General features: G+C 42.4%; 6 protein-coding genes across 7 annotated transcripts; all 6 read right to left on the bottom strand.

Annotated features, from left to right (window-relative positions):
- Window positions 1–3,897: 3,897 nt before the first annotated feature.
- On the bottom strand, window positions 3,898–6,960 carry LOC108089692. The gene is made up of 3 exons (XM_017188039.2): window positions 6,651–6,960; window positions 6,407–6,588; window positions 3,898–5,759 (listed from the first exon to the last, which is right to left on the bottom strand). Exons 1-3 carry the CDS (start codon window positions 6,742–6,744, stop codon window positions 4,584–4,586), a joined length of 1,452 nt encoding a protein of 483 aa, XP_017043528.1. The 5' UTR covers window positions 6,745–6,960; the 3' UTR covers window positions 3,898–4,583.
- A 782-nt stretch (window positions 6,961–7,742) lies between these two features.
- On the bottom strand, window positions 7,743–10,447 carry LOC108089764 (probable plastidic glucose transporter 2). The gene is given in 4 exon segments (XM_017188155.2): window positions 7,743–8,999; window positions 9,163–9,338; window positions 10,013–10,115; window positions 10,118–10,447. Coding segments are annotated over 4 exon segments (1,527 nt in total). The 5' UTR covers window positions 10,193–10,447; the 3' UTR covers window positions 7,743–7,826.
- Window positions 10,448–10,632: 185 nt separating this feature from the next.
- On the bottom strand, window positions 10,633–12,609 carry LOC108089767. The gene is made up of 3 exons (XM_017188158.1): window positions 12,151–12,609; window positions 11,895–12,067; window positions 10,633–11,840 (listed from the first exon to the last, which is right to left on the bottom strand). The coding sequence occupies exons 1-3, from the start codon at window positions 12,548–12,550 to the stop codon at window positions 10,701–10,703; spliced, it is 1,713 nt and encodes a 570-aa protein (XP_017043647.1). The 5' UTR covers window positions 12,551–12,609; the 3' UTR covers window positions 10,633–10,700.
- A 592-nt stretch (window positions 12,610–13,201) lies between these two features.
- LOC108089761 lies at window positions 13,202–15,343 on the bottom strand. Its single transcript, XM_017188151.1, has 3 exons — window positions 14,984–15,343; window positions 14,460–14,632; window positions 13,202–14,395 (listed from the first exon to the last, which is right to left on the bottom strand). The coding sequence occupies exons 1-3, from the start codon at window positions 15,282–15,284 to the stop codon at window positions 13,259–13,261; spliced, it is 1,611 nt and encodes a 536-aa protein (XP_017043640.1). The 5' UTR covers window positions 15,285–15,343; the 3' UTR covers window positions 13,202–13,258.
- Window positions 15,344–15,916: 573 nt separating this feature from the next.
- Window positions 15,917–16,498, bottom strand: LOC108089712. 2 transcript variants are annotated; one of them, XM_017188059.1, is made up of 3 exons: window positions 16,374–16,498; window positions 16,133–16,254; window positions 15,917–16,068 (listed from the first exon to the last, which is right to left on the bottom strand). In XM_017188059.1, exons 1-3 carry the CDS (start codon window positions 16,462–16,464, stop codon window positions 15,961–15,963), a joined length of 321 nt encoding a protein of 106 aa, XP_017043548.1. In that variant the 5' UTR covers window positions 16,465–16,498; the 3' UTR covers window positions 15,917–15,960. The 2 variants fall into 2 exon arrangements, with proteins under 2 accessions (XP_017043548.1, XP_017043549.1); XM_017188060.1 differs by having other exon boundaries at window positions 16,133–16,248.
- Window positions 16,499–17,011: 513 nt separating this feature from the next.
- On the bottom strand, window positions 17,012–18,737 carry LOC108089709. Its single transcript, XM_017188056.2, has 2 exons — window positions 18,438–18,737; window positions 17,012–18,173 (listed from the first exon to the last, which is right to left on the bottom strand). Exons 1-2 carry the CDS (start codon window positions 18,735–18,737, stop codon window positions 17,052–17,054), a joined length of 1,422 nt encoding a protein of 473 aa, XP_017043545.1. The 3' UTR covers window positions 17,012–17,051.
- Between the last annotated feature and the right edge of the window lie 495 nt (window positions 18,738–19,232).

Genomic DNA, 19,232 nt, shown 5'->3' with positions numbered 1-19,232 from the left:
GCAGAGGGCTTGGCAACGGAACTTTGCCGAGCAAAGCGGAAGTGAATTGTTTGGTGTATTCCCATTCCCATTCCCACTGCCATTCGATTGACAGAGCGAACGACTTCGAAAGGCTGATTGAATGAATCCATTCGACCGCGAGCATAGCTGGTAAACAAAAATGATCGAAAATCAGCCATAAATAATGCAAAATTCACTTATGTAAAATGCATAAATATATGGTGCACTTAATTAGCGCTCACTGATTTTTAATGACGTTAATTGCATGGCACAAATGACACTCTTCAACAAACAACAAAAGGGGCAACCGCCACTCCTCCTCATCCGTTGCGTTAATAATCTGGGAAAAAGCTGAATTTAATTAGCAACAGTCGCCGCCAAACGCCAGACAAGCTTAAAGTTCAATATTAAATTGGGGGAAAAAATTGCTGACGCCGCCACTCGCTTCGAATTTTTTTGGCCACGCAACTGAACCGCGTAAAACTTCAGCTTAAAGCGCGATTCCAATTATACGCAGGTATTTTTCAGACAGAAAAAGTTTTTGCCTGCGAAGTGAGGATTCTTTTTTTGGAGTACAACAAAATGAAGGGATAAATGTGTACAACTATATTTAAATAAAATCGCAAATATTTACATGCTCTATTTTAGGGAGTCAAAATGTTTGAGGGAGATTTCGAAAGCAAGCAAACGCAACTTCTTGCTCCATTTGCGGCACTTTCACACGCTCCCCCGATTTATTTTCTCCCGTGACACTTTCGGCGCAGTTAGCTGTTAAGTAAATTGTTGAAACGCATGCAGCTATCATAACTTGGATCCCACTGGCTCTGCGCCTGGATGTCCTCGCCTCGCAGGACAAACTTTGCCGGGAGGAAGCGACAGTTGATTTAACACGGAGACACACAGACATACAGAAATACACACACACACACACATACAAACAGAGTTGCAGACGCGTGCACCTGTCGTCAAAAGTTGCATAAGTCATGAAAGCCGGAGAAAAAAGGAGAAAAAGCCAGTGACTTCATCTGGCCAACCCTGCAACTTGCAACTTTCCCTCCGTTTGCATTTAAAATGTCAACCCGAGTGGGATTCCCAGTGCCGAAACCGAGTTGGAATCCTCGAAGCGGGATTTATGTGAGCTAATTAAATTTAATGCGCTTTGTGTGCGGCAAGAGTCAATCTGCAAGGACTGCCTTTAATTTTTGATCAACTTTTCCGAGGTTGCCTTGTGCGGGGCAGCAATTTAAGGAAAAGTTCGCATCGCCGGAAAGGCGAGGAAAACTTTATAGGCTTGTTAGGGAAAAGTTTAGCAGGGCGGCGCTTATTTTCGGCAACTGCCAACGAGGAACTCAAAGGCCGAAACTCCAGCCGGCCAGCTACAAATGAAATGAAAACGTGTCAATTTACTTTCCTGACAGGCCAGACACACCGAAGCAGAAGCAGAAGATGCGTGTCAGTTGCTCTCGTTTTAATTTCCAATTAATTTGTCAAGTTTTGAAATTTTCCAATCTCACCGGGAACTCGGCGATTTCCGAACTGCAGCTTAAAGTTTTCGGTTTTGCCTGCGGCCAATTGATTGGAGTTGGTTTACTGGGCAAATGGTCGGCACTTTGTCTGTTTATGATCGGGAAAAACCGAGAACCCTTTCCCTTGACAAGTTTACGGTCTTATTTATTATTTCGCTTTTATATGCTTATGTATGGGCCATTCCCTTTGTGGTTTTGGATTTGGGTCCGGCGAAGGCGGCGGCCCTCGTTTTTATGGCCATTTGACTCCGTTTTATTGTCACACCGCAGTCGAGCCACTTGGCCACTTTAGAGTTGTCTTTCGGCGTCATAAATTTCGCCACGTCGGCCATTTTGCGGCATGCTGAGACATTAATTTGATGCCAGCAATGGCTGCTTACCGGGTTTCCGTTTCCGTTTCCTCCTCCTCCTGCGGAGCGCAGGACATAATTTATTTGCCATTATGGAAACTTCATTTGCTGTTGATTGGAAACTTGTGATACATGTATTGTAGTATACGTACTTTTCAATTTCGTGTGAGGCATCGGCAAAACATAATTCCAACTGCAGCCGAAGTTATGGCAGCAGCAGCAGCTTCTTCTGCTCCCAGGATATATAAAATCTATATGTGTGTGTGTGTGTGAGTGAAGGACGCAGCAAAATGCCAAACGCAAATGTCGCCAATATCCCAATGGCAATCATGAAAATTTATAGAAAATTGCGCACAAATAAAATTTTACGTTTGTTTGCTTTTTCATTTACGATGCCGGCAAGCAGCTCGACTTTCCCAACCTGTTTTCCTTGGCTTGCGGGAATGTGGAAATGTGTGGAAAATACTTTTCCTTGACTTCTGGCCGTCAGTGTGTTTTCTCCGCTGCAACAAAGCGATTTGCATTGCGATTGTTGTTCCTGTTGCTCGCCGGGGAGTCCCATTGCTGTTAATGTTCACGATTGTCGTTTTCAATTCCAGTTAATTGAAACAAGGGAAAAAGCAATGCATTAAGTCCCCGTCCATTGAGACCTTCAATTGGCCGGGCTCATATGAGAGCTCCACTTCTGTCGAAAATTGTGCCAATGTTTTCCTTTGCTCTGGATGCTTTTTCAACCATTTTCCCATGACTTTTTGTTTGTTTGCAGTTTTCCACTTTGAGCTGCCATAGTTTATTCTGTTTGCCCTGAAATGTGTGCTACACTTTCTGCCTGGGAAACTTTAAGGGATAAGGGAGTTATTTCAAATGGAAAAGGTTTATGTTCTGCAAAGTCCAGCTAAGCAGTAAATAGTAAGGCGCTCTTTGAGCAGCAACGCCATACTATTTTGTGAGCATAAATCTTTGAGTTTTCCGACACCAGCAACTCCAGGAATTTTAACAACCGAGAGGATAATGGAAATAGGTTATGCACAGATAGAAATAAGCTACCCAGCATTTTATTAAATTTTTAAACGCGACTTAATTTTATTTCATTTGGCATTTAATTGGAACAGATATTTTTTTATTCCTGCATTGCAGTTTGTTTTTCGCTTTGACTTTTTCTGTTGTTGCTGCATAAACAAAGAAATTGTGCTGCCACTAATTAACTCAATTAAATATTAAACAACTTTAAACCCGATTCAATTGGGCCAGAGCCTCGAGTTCGGGTTTTGACCGCATGCTATCGAATGGGCGGCAAGTGTTGGCCAGAATTGCTAATTGCGGCCAGCTGCAATTGAGTAACAAAGCAACCGCAGCATCCTGGCCGCATTCACATCCACATCTACAGGATCAAACGAACGTAGACAAAATACAGCTCCAAACATAATATGCCAAACGGGATGGCAAAGCAACCACTTCTGGGAAATGGCATCCCGAAGTGCTTTTGTCTGGATAAGCAGAATGTGGAACACAAAAATTGCATATCGATAAGCAGTAAAAGTATCTGGGGTCTGCGAAAAAGAGCCGAGCGAATTTTCCACATCATTAGATAGCCAGCTGGGGAGCCGGTTGGCATTTTCCCTTTTCGAGTTTCTTTTTGGCTTTTTGGTGGCCATGCATATTCATCACACGCCATATTAATCAACTTGATTTCGCTCTTCTGTTTGTCCCTTCTCCCGCTCTAAAATCCGCATTAAATTCGCAAAAGTGCCAGGAGTTGTAGGATCCTTTATGAATGAGCCGAGGAGCTTTCACTAGCCGGCGAGGGAAGCATAATCGTAAAAAACGCTTTGTTTACATAGACCGCAAATGGTTATTTTGGGCCTGGCATCCAGGAAAAAGTTCTGGAAGGCAAATAGTGGTAACAGTTCACCAGAAATTATGGTAGAAAAGCTGGTGGAAAAGGTTTAAGTATGGTGAAAGCTTTAGCCTTTCATTCAACCCCATTGAAGCCATGGTGAAAGTGAAGAAAAGCTTGGGGCTAAAGAAAAGTACATTTAATTTATACATTTTACATTAAACATTTTATGTTAAGGGTTTTGGTCTTAGTTTGTCACAATGCAACAAAATATTTACGAAATGTTTAAAAATATTATTTTACCTTATTTGTATTTCGTTTGAATAAGAGACACATTATTTATATTTATTAAGCAAATAAACGTTTGACTTGATTCATTTATGTTTACTATTAATTTTACAAATATTCTAACAAAAAATATTATATCCAATATTATATTTCTTAACTCCACAAATAATGTTTTTTTGCTTTTCGTATGTATTTTATTCAAATGCAGAAATTCGTGGTCCTTAAAGCTATTTTTGCGTAAAATAAATAAGTTGTAAGTACCTAACTATCAATATTTTGGAAGAATATTATTAAATAGGTTCTTATATAACTAAGACATTTAAGCAATATTAAATCATTATCTGCACTTCAATCTCACAAGCTAATTCCTGGATAAAGATATAGACAAAAGCTAATTTTATGAGGTTACCAGAACGGCAGAAATCGTTTGCAGAACGTATATGATAGATAATGATATGCACACGGGCAATCGTTCGTATGAATACAATATATAGAGCGTAAAGTAGGGAGCGTAAAAATAGATAACAGATAGGCACAGATAACAGATAACAGATACTTAGCACTTAAAGATACGGCGAGGCCTTAAGGAACCTTCTTGAACTTAAGCAGGCACTCGTAGAGTGTCAGTTGCCTGGTTTCTGGCATGATCATAAATACGCCCAAACCGACTATAAAGCTAAGACCACCGATCGTGAAGAAGAACACCGAAACGGTGATGTAGTGCTCGAAGGTGGCCAAAAGTAAGCCCAAATGAAGCAATTGCTCCATTATCAGGATCCCTGCTAAACATCTGGCTTTGTGGGCGATACTGAAAGCCTCGGCTGTGTAGATTAAGGCGGGTATTGCCACGCCCCCCGCCACTATCACCTCAAATAGGAGCATCAGAAGCGAAATGGCCAGGAGATTTATATCGTAGAAGCTTTTGCTCACGGATTCCAGATGCTCGAAAACTCCGCCGACCATCGCAATCACAATTCCCGCCAGGAAAAGGGAAATGGAGCAGAGTTTCCTGCGACCCTGCCAATCCACAATGAAGGCTCCAATGACACTGCCTGCAAGTCCTGCGAATGCCAGCCAGTACATGCAACTCATATCGCATTCTAGGCCATGCCAACTCACCACCACAAAGGCTCGATTGAAGCTCAAGGATACGGCCAACGTGGCAAAGCATCGCAGCAGCAGGACCTTCAAAAATGGCAGGATACGTCGAGCCCAGATTCGCCAAACAGCCACAGATTCTTCGGGTTCCTCCACAAATCTCTCCCAATCTCTGGCGTTATGCAATTGTCTGCAGTCTTCTCTCAGTCTCACCAATTCCGTGGTGGATTGTCCATGAAGAGCTTTCAGTGTTTCACCCACTGCCATTTCCCTTTCCTGATGCAAAAGCAGTAAAGGAGATTCCAAGCGATGAGCTAGTGCCAGGATAACAGCTCCTAATCCCAATCCAGCCAATGCTATACCATGCAACTGATCAATGTGCATTTCATTTCCCTGGAAATCAAACGGTCTCAAGTTCCGCCAAACTCGCGTGTAGAATACTTGTACGCAGACTCCCAGCCACAGGAAAATCTTCTCGCAACAGAGGAGCATTCCTCGAATGGATTTGTGCGCCACCTCGGATCCTGTGACCAGAGCCTGGATTTGGGTCAACCCATAGGCTGCCCCAACACTCACACTACTGTAACAGGCGGCCAAAAAATGTTGGGGAAGAACTATGTTTAAAACGCCGGCTATGATCATCAGAAGGCCACTGGAGGTCTGTAAAAATAAATGGTATATTTTAATAATATAAAAATAAATGGTATATAAAATATAAAGGTATTAGAAAATGGGAGTTCATGAGCTTAACTTTAATTTTAATTGGAACTTTAATATGAAAAAAAATTTTTTTCAGGTTGGTATAAAATCATACCATCAATAAGGTTTTTCCAAGCCACCAAATTTTTTATAAAACTATGATTAATTAGGTAAATGCGAAAATATAAATTATAGTTTTGTTTGTTTTCATTTCTAAGAATAACTTTCTGTGCCATTAAGAAACTATTTTTAATGTATTTTTGCAAAGTCATACTTATAACCTTTAAAGCTCTTTTCATTATCATCCTATCTGTTTCAAGTAATTACTTTTTTGTGTAACATATTTTCCACTTGGGAAATCCCAACAAGCGATCGATCAGCCCTCGCTTAGCGGCCACACTCCATATCGCCACTTAATGGCCAATGCAGGTTGAACGCGATCACTTTATCAGTTTATTGGATTGATAAGCCTAATGGCTAAGTGCTAATGGTTGCAGAATCAATTATTGGTGGCACGAAAGAGCGCAAATCAAGTTGGAGTTTTGCGGGGGAGCACACGATAGAAAAACTAGTCATATAATAAATGTGTATATAATAAAACTACTTACATATGCCACGTTTTTGGTGACTCTTTGGACAAAAAGGGCTGCCAAAAGGGCACCCAAAGCAGCTCCAATAAACCAGCTCATCATCAGATTGTGTGTATTGGTGTTATTAAGAAACTTTCCGGCGGGTGTATCAAAAATTGACCAGGCCAAACGCATTCCACAGCCCACAAACACAATCGAGGCTATTAAACACAAATCTAAATTAATATCTTTTGATTTTCCTTAACTTTTCTTTGATTTTTACCCGATGCCATGGATTGAAACTGCAGGCGGTATTTCCACATGAGGCGAAGCCAGGATAACTTGGCCTCCTCCTCAATTGTTGGCAGCATTGGCATTATTACTTTATTTTCACTTAAGCCCTGCGCAATAAAAAGCTGGAATCTTAACTTTGGTTGCGACGTTTCCGCTTTTAATTGTTTGTCCAGTCGATTTGTTTATTGTTTACTTGACACCTTTTCACTGGAACCACTTGAGTTTGTCATTATTTTTGCAGTTTGTGTCATCGATATTTGACCGTAAACTTCGCACTTGCCGGACCGCCAACGCGTTAACGCGACGAATCAAGTTGGCCGACTGTTCAGACGCCTTTTGATAATTGGAGGCGCATCGAGCGGTTATTGAGCGAGCGCCGCGAATTGGCCAGCAGAGCTGATAAGATAGGGCTAGCAGAAAAATTTTTGCCAGTCCCCTTATCAACTGATTAGTGGATATAAATAAATTAATTAAATTTGAATATACGAAGGTAAAATGTCACATGTGTTTAAATAGGGGAACCTTTATGGGCCACAGTGGACATAAAATTTTAAGTGAAAATTTAATAGCTAGTGATGCCAACTATAGTTCGGATAATCTAAACTAGTTCGTGGTTTAATAAATCATACGAAGAGAAATGCATTCATTTTTAACTTTAACCAATATACATTTAATAATTAAAAATATATATAATATTAAATGTTTTGCATAATTATTTATACTAAAATATTGTAGTCATTGTATTACTAAGTTACTAAAGTTCCCATTAACAAATATTTGCCATTCAATTTCTGACAAAGTCTCTAGAACTAGTTCAAGTTATAAAACACTTTCTAATCTATATAACGCCAAACAATAATGATGCCGAAAGCTTATCGCGTGTGGGAACCGACTTAATTGCGGTTTGAAAATAAACATTTTTAACGCCTTTCGACTTATCTTTCAACTTTACACCGCGGTGTTCCCCTTTAGTTTAATAACCATAAGCTCTTCACGGTGATTGGCACAAACGAATGCAGAAAATATGACCAAATCTGGCCAGTCACTTTAGCACCGATAAGACAACAGAAAGCACATTCGCTTGGCTTATACAGATTTCAGATTTATTTCTTAGCTATTATATATCTACGTGTTGGCTAGTCTTGAGCTTTTGAGTGGCCTACTTTCAGGCTGGCGGGATGACGAATTCCTGGAACTTGAACTGCGCTTGAAGGAGCGTGGTGTCCTTCGTTTCCGGCATGTACCAAATGCTGAAGAGGAATCCAGCCAGGAGAAGGCCTCCCAGGGTAAAGAAGTACAATGCTATGTAGCTGGTGTCACTGCCAATTGCACTGAGATCCACTTGGCAGATGAGCAGCTGGGCGATCATTTCCAGGGCATAACAGAAGGCTATACACTGCCGCTTGATCCTATGAGGAAAGGCTTCCGAGAGATACGTTGAACTGGGGGCAAAGGCGATCCCAGCGAAGAGTTGGTAGATGAGCAGCAGCCACAAAGCCATTCTGCTGTCCGAGAATTTCAGGAACTCGCTTCCCGCAAACCTGGTGGCCAGTCCAAAGGAGAGTCCGCCGGAGATCACGAGTCCCAGGAGCAGGGGAATCTTCCTGCCCAGGGAATCCAGGGCGAAGGCACTCGAAAAGCTGCCAACCAATCGCAGGAGTCCAAAGAGCACATAGGGACCCGAACTGCCGCCATAAACCTCGGTACTCGTCCAAGTCAAGGTGAAGACCACCATTACACTGAAGCTGAGTCCGTAGAAGATCGTGAAGACCACCATTACACTGAAGCTGAGTCCGTAGAAGATCCTCAGCACCGAGAGGCGGACGAGGGCGGGGAGGGCGTGGCGCCATCCCATCGATCGATGGTGATCCAAGTAGGTGCGGTGATCCCTCACCTGATCGTAGGTTTCAGCAGTCACAGCTCTCGGTCTTTGTAACCTACTCAACGCTTCGATGGCTCCCTGCTCATTTCCCTGTTGCAGTAAATCCACTGGGGAATCGATGGAGAGCAGGAAGGCCAGGAGCAGAGCCGTGGCTCCCAGGACTCCACTGATGACTCCTTGGAACTGCTCCACCGTAAAGTCACTCTGCGAATCCCAGACCACACTGCAAACGATCTGCACGAAGATTCCAATCGTTGTGGGCCACTGTTCCGTGGCAGATGTCGTGGTTCCTCTCTTGTAGAAAACAGAGAGTTCACCAGCCATCGCCAAAGTGGGAGCTAATGCTAATCCATTGGCCAATCCGTTTAAATATCTTCCTGCCAGCAGGGCATCGAGATCCATTCTGTTCACTGCCATCAAAATTCCACCGATGAATGTCAGCAGGGAACAGAATTCCTGAAGAAATAAAACGAAATCAATATTGTAAAGCATTTTTTTGGCACAAGTAGAATCGCTTTTATGAGAACCATAATATTAATATCAATTTTACTATCATTTACAATATTTGGTCATAAAAACGAGCTACCCAAATTATATTGCTTATTATTTGTATTCTTACCATCAGTACTTTATAAGGAAACCACCGACTGAAAAATCCACCGAGAAGGGCTCCGATAATGGCCGCTATAAACCAACTAATTCGCACATGATTTGTAACTACAAGTTCGGCCAGCAAACTGTCAAAACCAATGCTCCAGGCAATGTGAATGCCGCCGGAAAGAAAGATCAGGGCAGCTGTGAAATATATTATAATTGTTAGATATATATACCAAAAATAAATTTTAATACACAACTGGCGTTATCAAGAAACATTTTAAAGGACTTCTTAAAAGATAAGATAACTTATGACAATTTGAGTGGCATTTTAAACTGTTGCTTAATTTTAAGTTTAATTAGAAGAAACAATTATGCAACTCCTAAGGGAAAAAACTCTAGCTCGTAAAAAACTTTCTGAATAATTATAATATTTGATTTGAGTATACGTATCTATCTTTGGAAATGTGAGTAAGTAAACAAAAACATAAAAATTCGCTACATATGCCAAATTTCCTTGACATTTATGGACAGGTGTCCGGTTCGATAATATCAAGTTCAACCTAATAAATTAACTTGTCACATAGAGTGATTCATTTCCGAGTGGGAGTTGCACTTATCCAAAATAATATGACGTGTTTTCACCTCCTGCGTAGAAAGATAGCGATTATCAGCGAAGTGATTTATTTTCCCTATATGTCAACATAATAATGTATTTATCTACATATGAAAGAAGATAAATAGTAGGTATATAATAATTAGGTTTATGGATTAATAATATTATAATCATTATCAAAAGGAAACGACCTTAGTATTTGATAATCAAGTGCTTTTCTTTGTTTTTATGGTATTCTTCTACAAATATTATATCTTACCCGCTCCAACTGCATTTGCTTGAGGTTGATTACGCAGATCCCTGTTGCAGCAAGGACTTCTCTGCGAGAGGATCAGCACCTGCTGGTCGTTTAAGTTCCTGGGGGCACCTGGGCATCCGATTCGCTGTGGATGGGCACTACGTGGTAGCCATCGTCTGGGGAAACTCGATCGGTCGGCATCGGACCCTTTGTGTTCGAACTCGCGGTGAAGACTACGCACTCGCGTTTTTCGGCTCTTGTAGGTGAGCGTGTTGAACAGGTCTCCGTCGGGGTTATCTATCGGTGGTTAACTAATCTTATCGGGTATTGATTGATAAGTATATGCTTAGAAATTTCAGTTGTTGCTATCTCTTAGAGCCCGATTTTCCCTATCACAATTTGTTTGCCTGAGAGCCGAGCATGTGTTTTCGGGATTTGTTTGTGTACCTTGGCAGGTAAAACATCGCTGGCCAACCTTTACCTTTTCACTCTCTTATAGTTTCTGAAACTCTCTTTCAAATGATAATTCCCCGGAAAGGCACACTTTTGTTTTTCATTATCCAACACTTTAGCTATGATTGTTTTGATGACAATCCGTAAGTGTTATCAATGCCTGAAATACGATTGGGAAATGCCCGAAGTGCTTGTCTAGCTATAAATGTTTATTATCTTTGGTATGACTAATAGGCTAAGTACAATATGTTACTGGCTAGAAACCCGTGCAGATGAATTTGCTGAACTTATCCTGGGCCTCCCGCAAAGTGGTTCTTCTGGTTTCCGGCAGGCAAATAATTCCGAAAATGCAGCCAAACAAATACATTCCTCCCAGGACATAGAAGTAAGTGGCTCCTTGGCTGTGGCCCCAATCGATCACCACCAAGATGATGAAGACCAGCATTTCGGCGATGAAGGTGAAGGAGATGAAATGCTGCTTGACTCCCAAGGGATATCCCTCCGAAAGATACGGCGAAGTTGCAGTAAAGGCGATTCCCGCGAAGAGTTCGAAGACCAGCAGCATTATGGTATTTCCTGTGTTATAAGTCCTTATGTTGTACTGCGCTGCAATCACAAAGGCCAGAACACTGCAGACCAAGAGACCCAAGAGAGTTGGCTTCTTTCGACCAAGGGATTCCATGCAGAAGGTGGCCACAAAGTTTCCCATCCAACGACAAACTCCAAATCCAATGTACCAACCCAAGTATCCCGATCCATATTTACCATAAGTAATTTTCAAGGAATATTGGATGCTCAGAAAGATGAAACTAGAAATGCTCATGGCATTCAAACCTCTAAGAAAAACCAGTCGAAGGAAGGTGGGAAGAGCCTGTCTGATGCTCTGGGCCAATGAAAGATCCTTATTTTGTGCCAAGTACTTCTTGTGCTCCGCCAATTGTTCGTAGGTTTCGTTGGTTAAAACATAAGGTCTTTGGAGTCTTCGAAGGGCGTCGATGGCAGCCTGTTCATCGTTGTTTGCCAGCATAATCACAGGAGATTCAATGCAAAGCAGTGAGCCAATAATCAGTGCAAACAATCCGTAAATAATGCTCAGCACACCCTTCATATTCTCCGCCGAAAAGGAATTGTAAGATTGGTAGGAGGAGGCGTTCCAGGACTGTGTGTAGATGATCTGCAGAAAAATTCCGAGGCCAAAACACATCTGCTCGATGCTGGCTGAGACCAAGCCCCTCATATAGGAAACGGATACCTCTCCTGCCAACGCCAAAAATGGAGCAAACACCAAACCATTGGCAATTCCATCTAAATAGGAAGCCGCCAACGTGGCATCGCCATTGTTTCTCGTACTGGCAATCACAATTCCACCAATCATGACCAGAATCGAACTGAAGATCTGGAAAAGGGGGTTCAATAAATTGTTCACTCGTTATTGTGGGTTTTTACTTACCAATACGTATTTCTTGGCCACTTTATTGGTGAGAAAACAGCTGAGCACCGCTCCTATTATGGCACCAATAAACCAGGCTGCAAAATTATGATCGCTGGTTTTATAGTAGAGTTTCCCGTGAAAGCCAATGCTCCACGCAATATTCATGCCACCGGAAACAAAAATTAAACCAGCTAGGAGAAGGAAATAAATTAAGTAATATTAATATTAATTTCCAAATATTTCTATGAACAATAAACTTTGGATTGCGACTCACCTGCGCCAACTGCATTTGATTGGGGCTTGTTCTTCTGATTGCGACTGTACCAGCCATTGTTCACCACCACTGTGGTGGTTTGTTGGGTGGAAAGGGGAGGTGGTGGCGGTGCTGCTGGAGCTCCGTATCCCGGTGGTGCGCCGTAGTACTGTGGTGGATATCCGTGCTGTGGTGGTGGCGGTGGATAGCCCGAAAATCCTGGCTGTGGTGGTGGAGGATCCCAGGAGTATCCCTGCTGTGGATAACCCTGCTGTGGATAACCCTGCTGTGGATATCCTTGTTGATTAAATCCAGGTTGTGGGTACCCCTCTTGATTGAATCCTGGCTGTGGATATCCGTGTTGCGGTGGTGCCGATGGAAAACCACCGCCGGGTGGTTGTGCAAACTTATCGTTTCTCATTTCGTTGGGTTTTTCCTATTTATTGTTTTTTTCGAGGGGTAACCAACCGTCCTCGTGAGTTGGTAATTCGAAACTGCTTGACGAAATGTCTGTGCCAATTGTTTTAGCCATTCGGCATGGGACCGAATTGATAATAGAGTGCGGGCTTTTGGCTTATCGGCACGTTGTTGATAAGCTTCGATAATGTGGGAGTTTCTTATCAAATCGTATTCGTAAATGAAAGTTATCATACGATCTATTAAAGCTCTCCCACGGATTGATTAGCTTCGGTAATCGGGTTTCTAATCGCCACTAGAATGAAGATAATATTTGCAATCAAGGGAGTTCACTTTTCGGGGTTTTTTTTTTTGTATGAACTGATAAAAGTGAGCAATAAAATTTAACAGTTTTAAAGGGCCCTCCCACTTTCTGTACTTATCTTGCAAGGTTGTCAAACAGTAGTATTCAGATAGTGGATTTATTTATGACTGATAAAATACAATAGCGAATTCAGGCGCCAATGTCTTATGTGAACTGATGATTAACAGAGAGTGAAAAGAGGCCCTTATAAATTTACTTGCCATGTAGGATTTACCACACAAATTCTGTAAATGTGTTGATTAAATTAAAGTGCTTCCCCTTGGAGATCTTCCCCCTTAAAAACAAATAACGTTTCGTGGTGAAATATTTAGTGCTGTATATTACAATGGAGTTAAAGTTACCCTTTAACTAATTGAATCGCATGTTGATGAACCTGCTGAACTGCTCCTGCGCACCTCGCAAGGTCATCAGCCTAGTTTCCGGCAGAGTGGTGACTGCCAGGATAAAGCCAGCCACAAACATGCCACCCATGATGTAGAAGTAGTTGTATCCCTGCGACAAGTTGTAGTCGCACACGTTGATGATGAGGAAGACGAACATTTCGGTGATGAAGGTTAGCGCAATGAAGGGCTGTTTAACCTTCCAGGGGAAGGCCTCCGACAGGTAGGACGAGGTGGCCGAGAAGGCCATTCCCGCGAAGAACTCGAAGACGAACAGCAGGGCGGTTACTCCGCTCATCAGCGAGTAGAAGTTGTACTGGGATCCCACGGCGAAGGACATGGCGGCGGCGATGAGAAGGCCAAAGGCCGTTGGCTTCTTGCGGCCCAAGCAGTCCATGCAGAAGGACGGGATAATGGATCCCAGCCAGCGACAGAAGGCGAACAGAATGTAGTATGTCTGGGCGTAGCTCGCTCCGTGACCCACGTAGATCGCGAGGGCCAAGGTGTAGATCACAAAGCTGGACAGGCTCATCGCGTTGAGGACTCGCAGGAAGCCGAGTCTTATGTAAGTGGGCATAGCCTGGGAAATACTCTGACCCACCGTCAAATCCCTGTTGTGGGCCAAGTATCGCTTGTGCTCCGCCAGCTGATCGTAGGTTTCATCGCTCAAAACCGCCGGCTTTTGCAGGCGACGCAGTGCATCAATGGCTCCCTGCTCATCGTTATTGGCCAGCAATAAAACGGGCGATTCGATGGTCAGCCAAAAGCCAAAAATGAGTGCCAAAAATCCATAGATCGCACTCAGCACTCCCTTCATATTCTCGGCAGTGAAGGAATTCGGGGACGTATAGTAGGAATAGCTCCACGAACTAACGTAGAGGATCTGCAGCAGAAAGCCGGTTCCGAAGCACACTTGTTCGAAATTGGCGGTTAGCACTCCCCTCGAATAGGCGACCGAAACCTCTCCAGCCAAGGCAACAAATGGAGCGAAAATCAGGCCATTTGCGATGCCATCGAGGTAGCAAGCGGCCACAGTGGCAGGTCCATTGCTGTGGGTGCAGGCGATGATAATGCCACCAATGGCCACCAAAACGGATGCGAAGAGCTGTCGGAAGAAAAGTTCCCCTATTAGTAAGGATCTCAATATTTAGTTTTTATTTCATGCTCACCAGGACGAACTTCTTGGCCACCCTGTTGGCCAGCCCGCAGCTGATCAAGGCTCCAATGATGGCGCCAATGAACCAGGCCACGTAGTTGTGTTTGGTGGAAGAGTAGAAGATGGGTCCGCGGAAGCCGACCGCCCACGCTATGTTCATTCCTCCTGAGATGAAGATCAGAGCAGCTGAAAATGGGAAAATAAAGAATTAATTTCTACATAATATGCACTTCATAACATTTAAAAGCTGTGTAGCTGTTTAAGATAGACCTTGAAGATCTGCAATTAAAACAAATTAAAGTAGTTGACCAATTCACACTAACAACAAATTAACACAAATAAGAAAAAACTAATTAAGGAAAATAAAATAAATATTTTCGAAGAATAAAAAACGAGTTTCATAGAAAATTGCGTCATAGCTGATTATCTGCTTTGGTTCCAAGAATAGTTTGTATTTTGTGCAGACGAGATAAGATTATAGCCATGGTCAACTCTTTGGCAGTTGAATCACTTGATGGATTAGGGAATCAAACTCACCTGCACCAATGGCGTTGGATTGTGGTTTGTTCTTTTGGTTTCGGCTCCAGCAGCCTGGGGGAGGATCCACTCTGGATGGAGGAACCACTGGTGGTTGTGGTGGTGGTGGTGGAGGTCCTCCGTAGTTTTCAGCCGGTGTGGTGTGAGCAGGATATCCATGCTGGGGATATCCTTGTTGAGGCGGATATCCTTGCTGTGGCGGATATCCTGGCTGTGGTGGTGCAGAGGTAAATCCGATTGGCGGTGGGTACTTGTCGTTTTGCATGGCCAACGGCGGTGGTGCAAACTTGTCGTTCTGCATTCCGATCGCTTTCACGTTTGCCACCAGAAAGAAAGGCAACTTCCTCCGCTTGAGGTCGATTCGAAACTGGCTAACAGGGCGGATGGCCAAATGTATTTATGGCATCGAGATCGAGCCCAACACAACTGATACTCGAGTGGGGAGTTTATGCTTATCACTTATCACTGAAAATCATTGATTACAGTGAGTGGCTTTGAACCACCACACAGGTGCCCGATAAGAAATGTTTGTGAATAATATTCTATGGTCTACAGCCCACTTCAAATGACAATGTTTTCACCAGAGAAGTGTGCTTTCCCGGCATTTTTGGTTGCTACGATGGATTTGCGACAAAGTCCACAATAAAATCTGAATCATCCGTTTTAGGCGTAGTCATAAAAGCTATTCCCAGAACTGGTTTTCTGATAAATGGCACAGATTAGAATTAGATTATAAGTGCTTCACCCTAGCAACGTACTGATGGAGAAATTTTCATGATCCTTTTAAATTATTTTTTAATTTAATAAAATCAAGAAGTATTTTATACGTATTATTAATATATTTATTTTATATTATTTTAAATTTATCAGCTGTTGAGTATGTGAGTTTGTTACAATCCCCAAAACTTAATACAATTTTTAACAAAACATTAATAACGTTCAATAAATTTTATTAAAAATAATGTCATTTCATGGTATTATAAATTTGTAGACTTCTTTTTGAATCTTCGGTTTCCTCTACCGCCGGCAGGTTTCAAAAACACCATTAGGAGATTTCCAAAAGCAGCCAATAGGGAAAAGAAATTCTGCAGGGATACAATTTGAAATGTTATGCAAAAATAATTTAAATTTTTTAAAAATTTTCAATACCAGTATTTGCTTCTTAGCTTTTTTATTCCTTATGAAGAAGTCAAGAGCAGCTCCAATGATTCCAACAAATAACAACGCCAAATGATTGTACTTGGTAGTAAAGTTACCGAGTCCACCTGAAACTAGTGAATAATATTCTTTTATTTGTAGATTTCCCCACTTCGTCAATGAAACGTTTCAGGATTTTTTTCCGGTTAGAACAGGGTAGATAAGATTGTTATTTATTATAGTATTTAGGCACCTTTATCCCATTTATTGGGTCGTAACTTATTTCCTTCACCAGAGCCATGGTGGTCATCCCACGTTGGTTTTTTGCGGTTCTTGGTATTCATTTTTTTGCATTGGGATAACCTTCTCCGGCGATGGTTAAAATTCTACTAAATCAGCGATCGTGCAAAAAAATTTTCGAAGCGATTTCGTCTTTTTATAAAAGGTATTAGTCTAGTTTATGATTGGTTCTTGTTCGTTATCAAACTATACTTAAGTGTTAAGTATACTAACACTTATAGGTACTCCACTTTGGAATCGGACTAAAATTGTCTTATTTCTCAATAAAAAGTTTTATGAGAAGGTGATTTATATTTCTACTTGAATATTTTTTTTGTAACAGCCTTTTTTGTAATAAAGTGAATTTTCAGTAATTTTTTTTATTGTGTCAGGGGTATACCCCGACTTAAAGTCGCATTCTACTCTTTAAGGAAGTAACACTTACTCACCGTTCTTCGACCTTAGAATTCCTTTTCACATCGCAATATATTTTATATAATCATTTCCTGCCGTTTAGTTTTTGAAAAATGTGATTCCCCCTTATTGTTCATAGATTTATCGATAGATAAGTTTCACGACTTATTGTCCCAATAAACATAAAATCTTATCATCTAGTTTTACACAAAGCGTTTATTCCCCTTTTTCCGAACAGCTAGAAATCCTTGTTGAACCACTTGGAGAACTTGACCTGTGTCTCTGCCAGAGTTACTAGCCTCGTCTCCGGCAGGCAGAAGATTCCCAGAAGAAACAAAACCAAAGAAAGTGAACCCAGGACACTAAAGTAAGCAGTAATTACTGTGATCGAAGGGGCAAAGCTGCAGAGGAGCAGCCGGGTGATCAGCTCCATGATGTAGACCACTGCCACCAGGTGTGGTTTCACTCCCAGGGGAAACGCCTCTGTGAGGTAAGCCGCCGAGGCACACTGACCCACTCCGGCGAAGAATTGCAGGCTGAAGAGCATCACCAGGGCGGAGATCATGTGCGACGTTCTCCCGAACAAATTGGCAAAGGCGAGGGCAAAGGCTCCGGTGGAGAAAATTCCAAAGAGCGTGGGCTTCTTGCGGCCAGTGGTGTCCATCAGCAGCACCACAAAGAAGCAGCCGCACCACCGCAGCACTCCGAAAACCACATATGGCCAGGCATGAAAGCTGCTCAACAACTCGCAGGCAGTTTCGTACAGTGCACTGCAGATGATGTAGTTCAAGCACATAATCCCCAACAATCGAAGAGCCAGGAGCTTCAGAAGCGATGGAAACCCCTTCTGCAGACTCAATCCCAAACTCATCTCCCGATTGGTGGCCACATAAAGCTTGTGCTCATCCAACCGCAGAAGTGTTTTACTGGTCACCATGTAAGGTCTTTGGAGGTGTCTCAATGCAACCACTGCTGTTTGTTCATTGGATCTCATCAGCAGGTGAACAGGTGACTCCACACAGAGAGTTAGAGATAAAGCCAAGGCAATCACTCCGTATATAATAGATAACACCCCGTGCACCTGATCCGCCACGATTACCACGTTCCAATCCACTTGCCACACTGCCGTATAGATCAACTGCATCAGGATGCCAGTGTTCGTGCTGAGTTGCTCCACTGTGGCTGCCAACAGCCCACGGACCTCGTTCACCCCGATTTCACCCACTGTACTTAGGGCGGGAACAAAAACCAGACCGTTGGCCAGTCCATCCAAATATCGAGCGGCTATAATGGCTCCAGAGCATTCCGGCCAGGAAAGGAATAATATTCCGGCAGCTATCACCAAGCAAGAGCTTGATATCTGCAAAGAAAATAAATAATTATATTAAATAAATAAATAATTTATATGCCTTAATTAAAACATTTAGCTACTAAAGTTTTCCTACTGTATGGAAACAGTTGAAATTTAAAATAAATATGCTTTAAATACATAACATAAAAAAGAAATACAATTTAACAAACTTTATTTAAAAATTTTATATATTCATTTAAAACTTGTTTTTATTCTTTCAAATATTTCTACATTTTTGTTAAAATATTTTCAAGTGTAGTATGATTTACTCACATAGATAGGTTGCTGCGGCAGGCGGTGAGTGACGAATGCCCCGAAAAGGGCTCCCAAGATGGCAGTTGCGTACCAGGCGAGTTGCATATGAACGGTGAGCAGGAGTTGATCCCGATGCGAGGAGTGGACCGCGAATCCGGCTCCCCAGGCCAAGCTCATTCCGCCGGAGATCAGGACGAAGGACGCGGATCCGAGGGCGTTCCACTGCGAGTGGTTCTTGTGGCCCAAACGGAGAATGCTGGTCTTTGGGGGCGTGGCAAGCGGGTCCTGTGGGGGCGGCTCACTCTTCTTGGCCGACATTTCCGATCCATTTACGCGGCGGCCGAACTATCTACTCCTATTTATAAGGGATCGAAATCGGATGTTTTTATCAGCTTATCTGCCTGCATATCCATAACCATAACCATAACTGTGGCCACGGCCATAAAATCATCCACAGTAGCAGCCATCAATCGGAACAGCGAAAATCAATATGCTCATTCCCTCACACCGAAATCGAGAGTTTTAATTAACACGAATTCGTCTGGCATAAATCATAAACAGTGGGTGCTGCCGATAGCTAATCAAAGTTCGGGGCAAGTGGTAAATAATTGGGGCTCAGTTTACACACGTGGCTTAAGTTGATTGCGATATGGATACGTCATCTTGCAGAATAATAGCATATTGCTGAATTTAATTACGTGTTATGGCAAAGGAGAAGGCAATGGTGTCGGTTTCATAATGAAACATCAAAGTCATTGCATGTTTTTGTCGACTCTAATTAAATATTTTTCACAAAGCATAGAAGTAAAACGA

Source organism: Drosophila ficusphila, unplaced genomic scaffold (assembly GCF_018152265.1).
Source record: "Drosophila ficusphila isolate 14025-0441.05 unplaced genomic scaffold, ASM1815226v1 contig_106, whole genome shotgun sequence".
In the NCBI taxonomy this organism is placed as follows: Eukaryota; Metazoa; Arthropoda; class Insecta; order Diptera; family Drosophilidae; genus Drosophila; species Drosophila ficusphila.
Note: the sequence above shows the minus strand (reverse complement) of the source record. Positions and strands in the feature narration are given on the sequence as shown.

Coding starts and splice junctions, on each gene's coding strand:
- LOC108089692 (XM_017188039.2), bottom strand. CDS start 6,744: ATGCCAATGCTGCCAACAATTGAGGAGGAGGCCAAGTTATCCTGGCTT. Junction 6,589..6,650: donor GTTTCAATCCATGGCATCGG/GTAAAAATCAAA, acceptor TGTGTTTAATAG/CCTCGATTGTGTTTGTGGGC. Junction 5,760..6,406: donor TCACCAAAAACGTGGCATAT/GTAAGTAGTTTT, acceptor TTATTTTTACAG/ACCTCCAGTGGCCTTCTGAT.
- LOC108089767 (XM_017188158.1), bottom strand. CDS start 12,550: ATGAGAAACGATAAGTTTGCACAACCACCCGGCGGTGGTTTTCCATCG. Junction 12,068..12,150: donor ATCAAATGCAGTTGGCGCAG/GTGAGTCGCAAT, acceptor TCCTTCTCCTAG/CTGGTTTAATTTTTGTTTCC. Junction 11,841..11,894: donor TGGCCAAGAAATACGTATTG/GTAAGTAAAAAC, acceptor CCCCTTTTCCAG/ATCTTCAGTTCGATTCTGGT.
- LOC108089761 (XM_017188151.1), bottom strand. CDS start 15,284: ATGCAGAACGACAAGTTTGCACCACCGCCGTTGGCCATGCAAAACGAC. Junction 14,633..14,983: donor ATCCAACGCCATTGGTGCAG/GTGAGTTTGATT, acceptor TCCCATTTTCAG/CTGCTCTGATCTTCATCTCA. Junction 14,396..14,459: donor TGGCCAAGAAGTTCGTCCTG/GTGAGCATGAAA, acceptor TTCTTCCGACAG/CTCTTCGCATCCGTTTTGGT.
- LOC108089712 (XM_017188059.1), bottom strand. CDS start 16,464: ATGAATACCAAGAACCGCAAAAAACCAACGTGGGATGACCACCATGGC. Junction 16,255..16,373: donor ACCCAATAAATGGGATAAAG/GTGCCTAAATAC, acceptor ATTATTCACTAG/TTTCAGGTGGACTCGGTAAC. Junction 16,069..16,132: donor AAGCTAAGAAGCAAATACTG/GTATTGAAAATT, acceptor GTATCCCTGCAG/AATTTCTTTTCCCTATTGGC.
- LOC108089709 (XM_017188056.2), bottom strand. CDS start 18,737: ATGTCGGCCAAGAAGAGTGAGCCGCCCCCACAGGACCCGCTTGCCACG. Junction 18,174..18,437: donor TGCCGCAGCAACCTATCTAT/GTGAGTAAATCA, acceptor TTTTCTTTGCAG/ATATCAAGCTCTTGCTTGGT.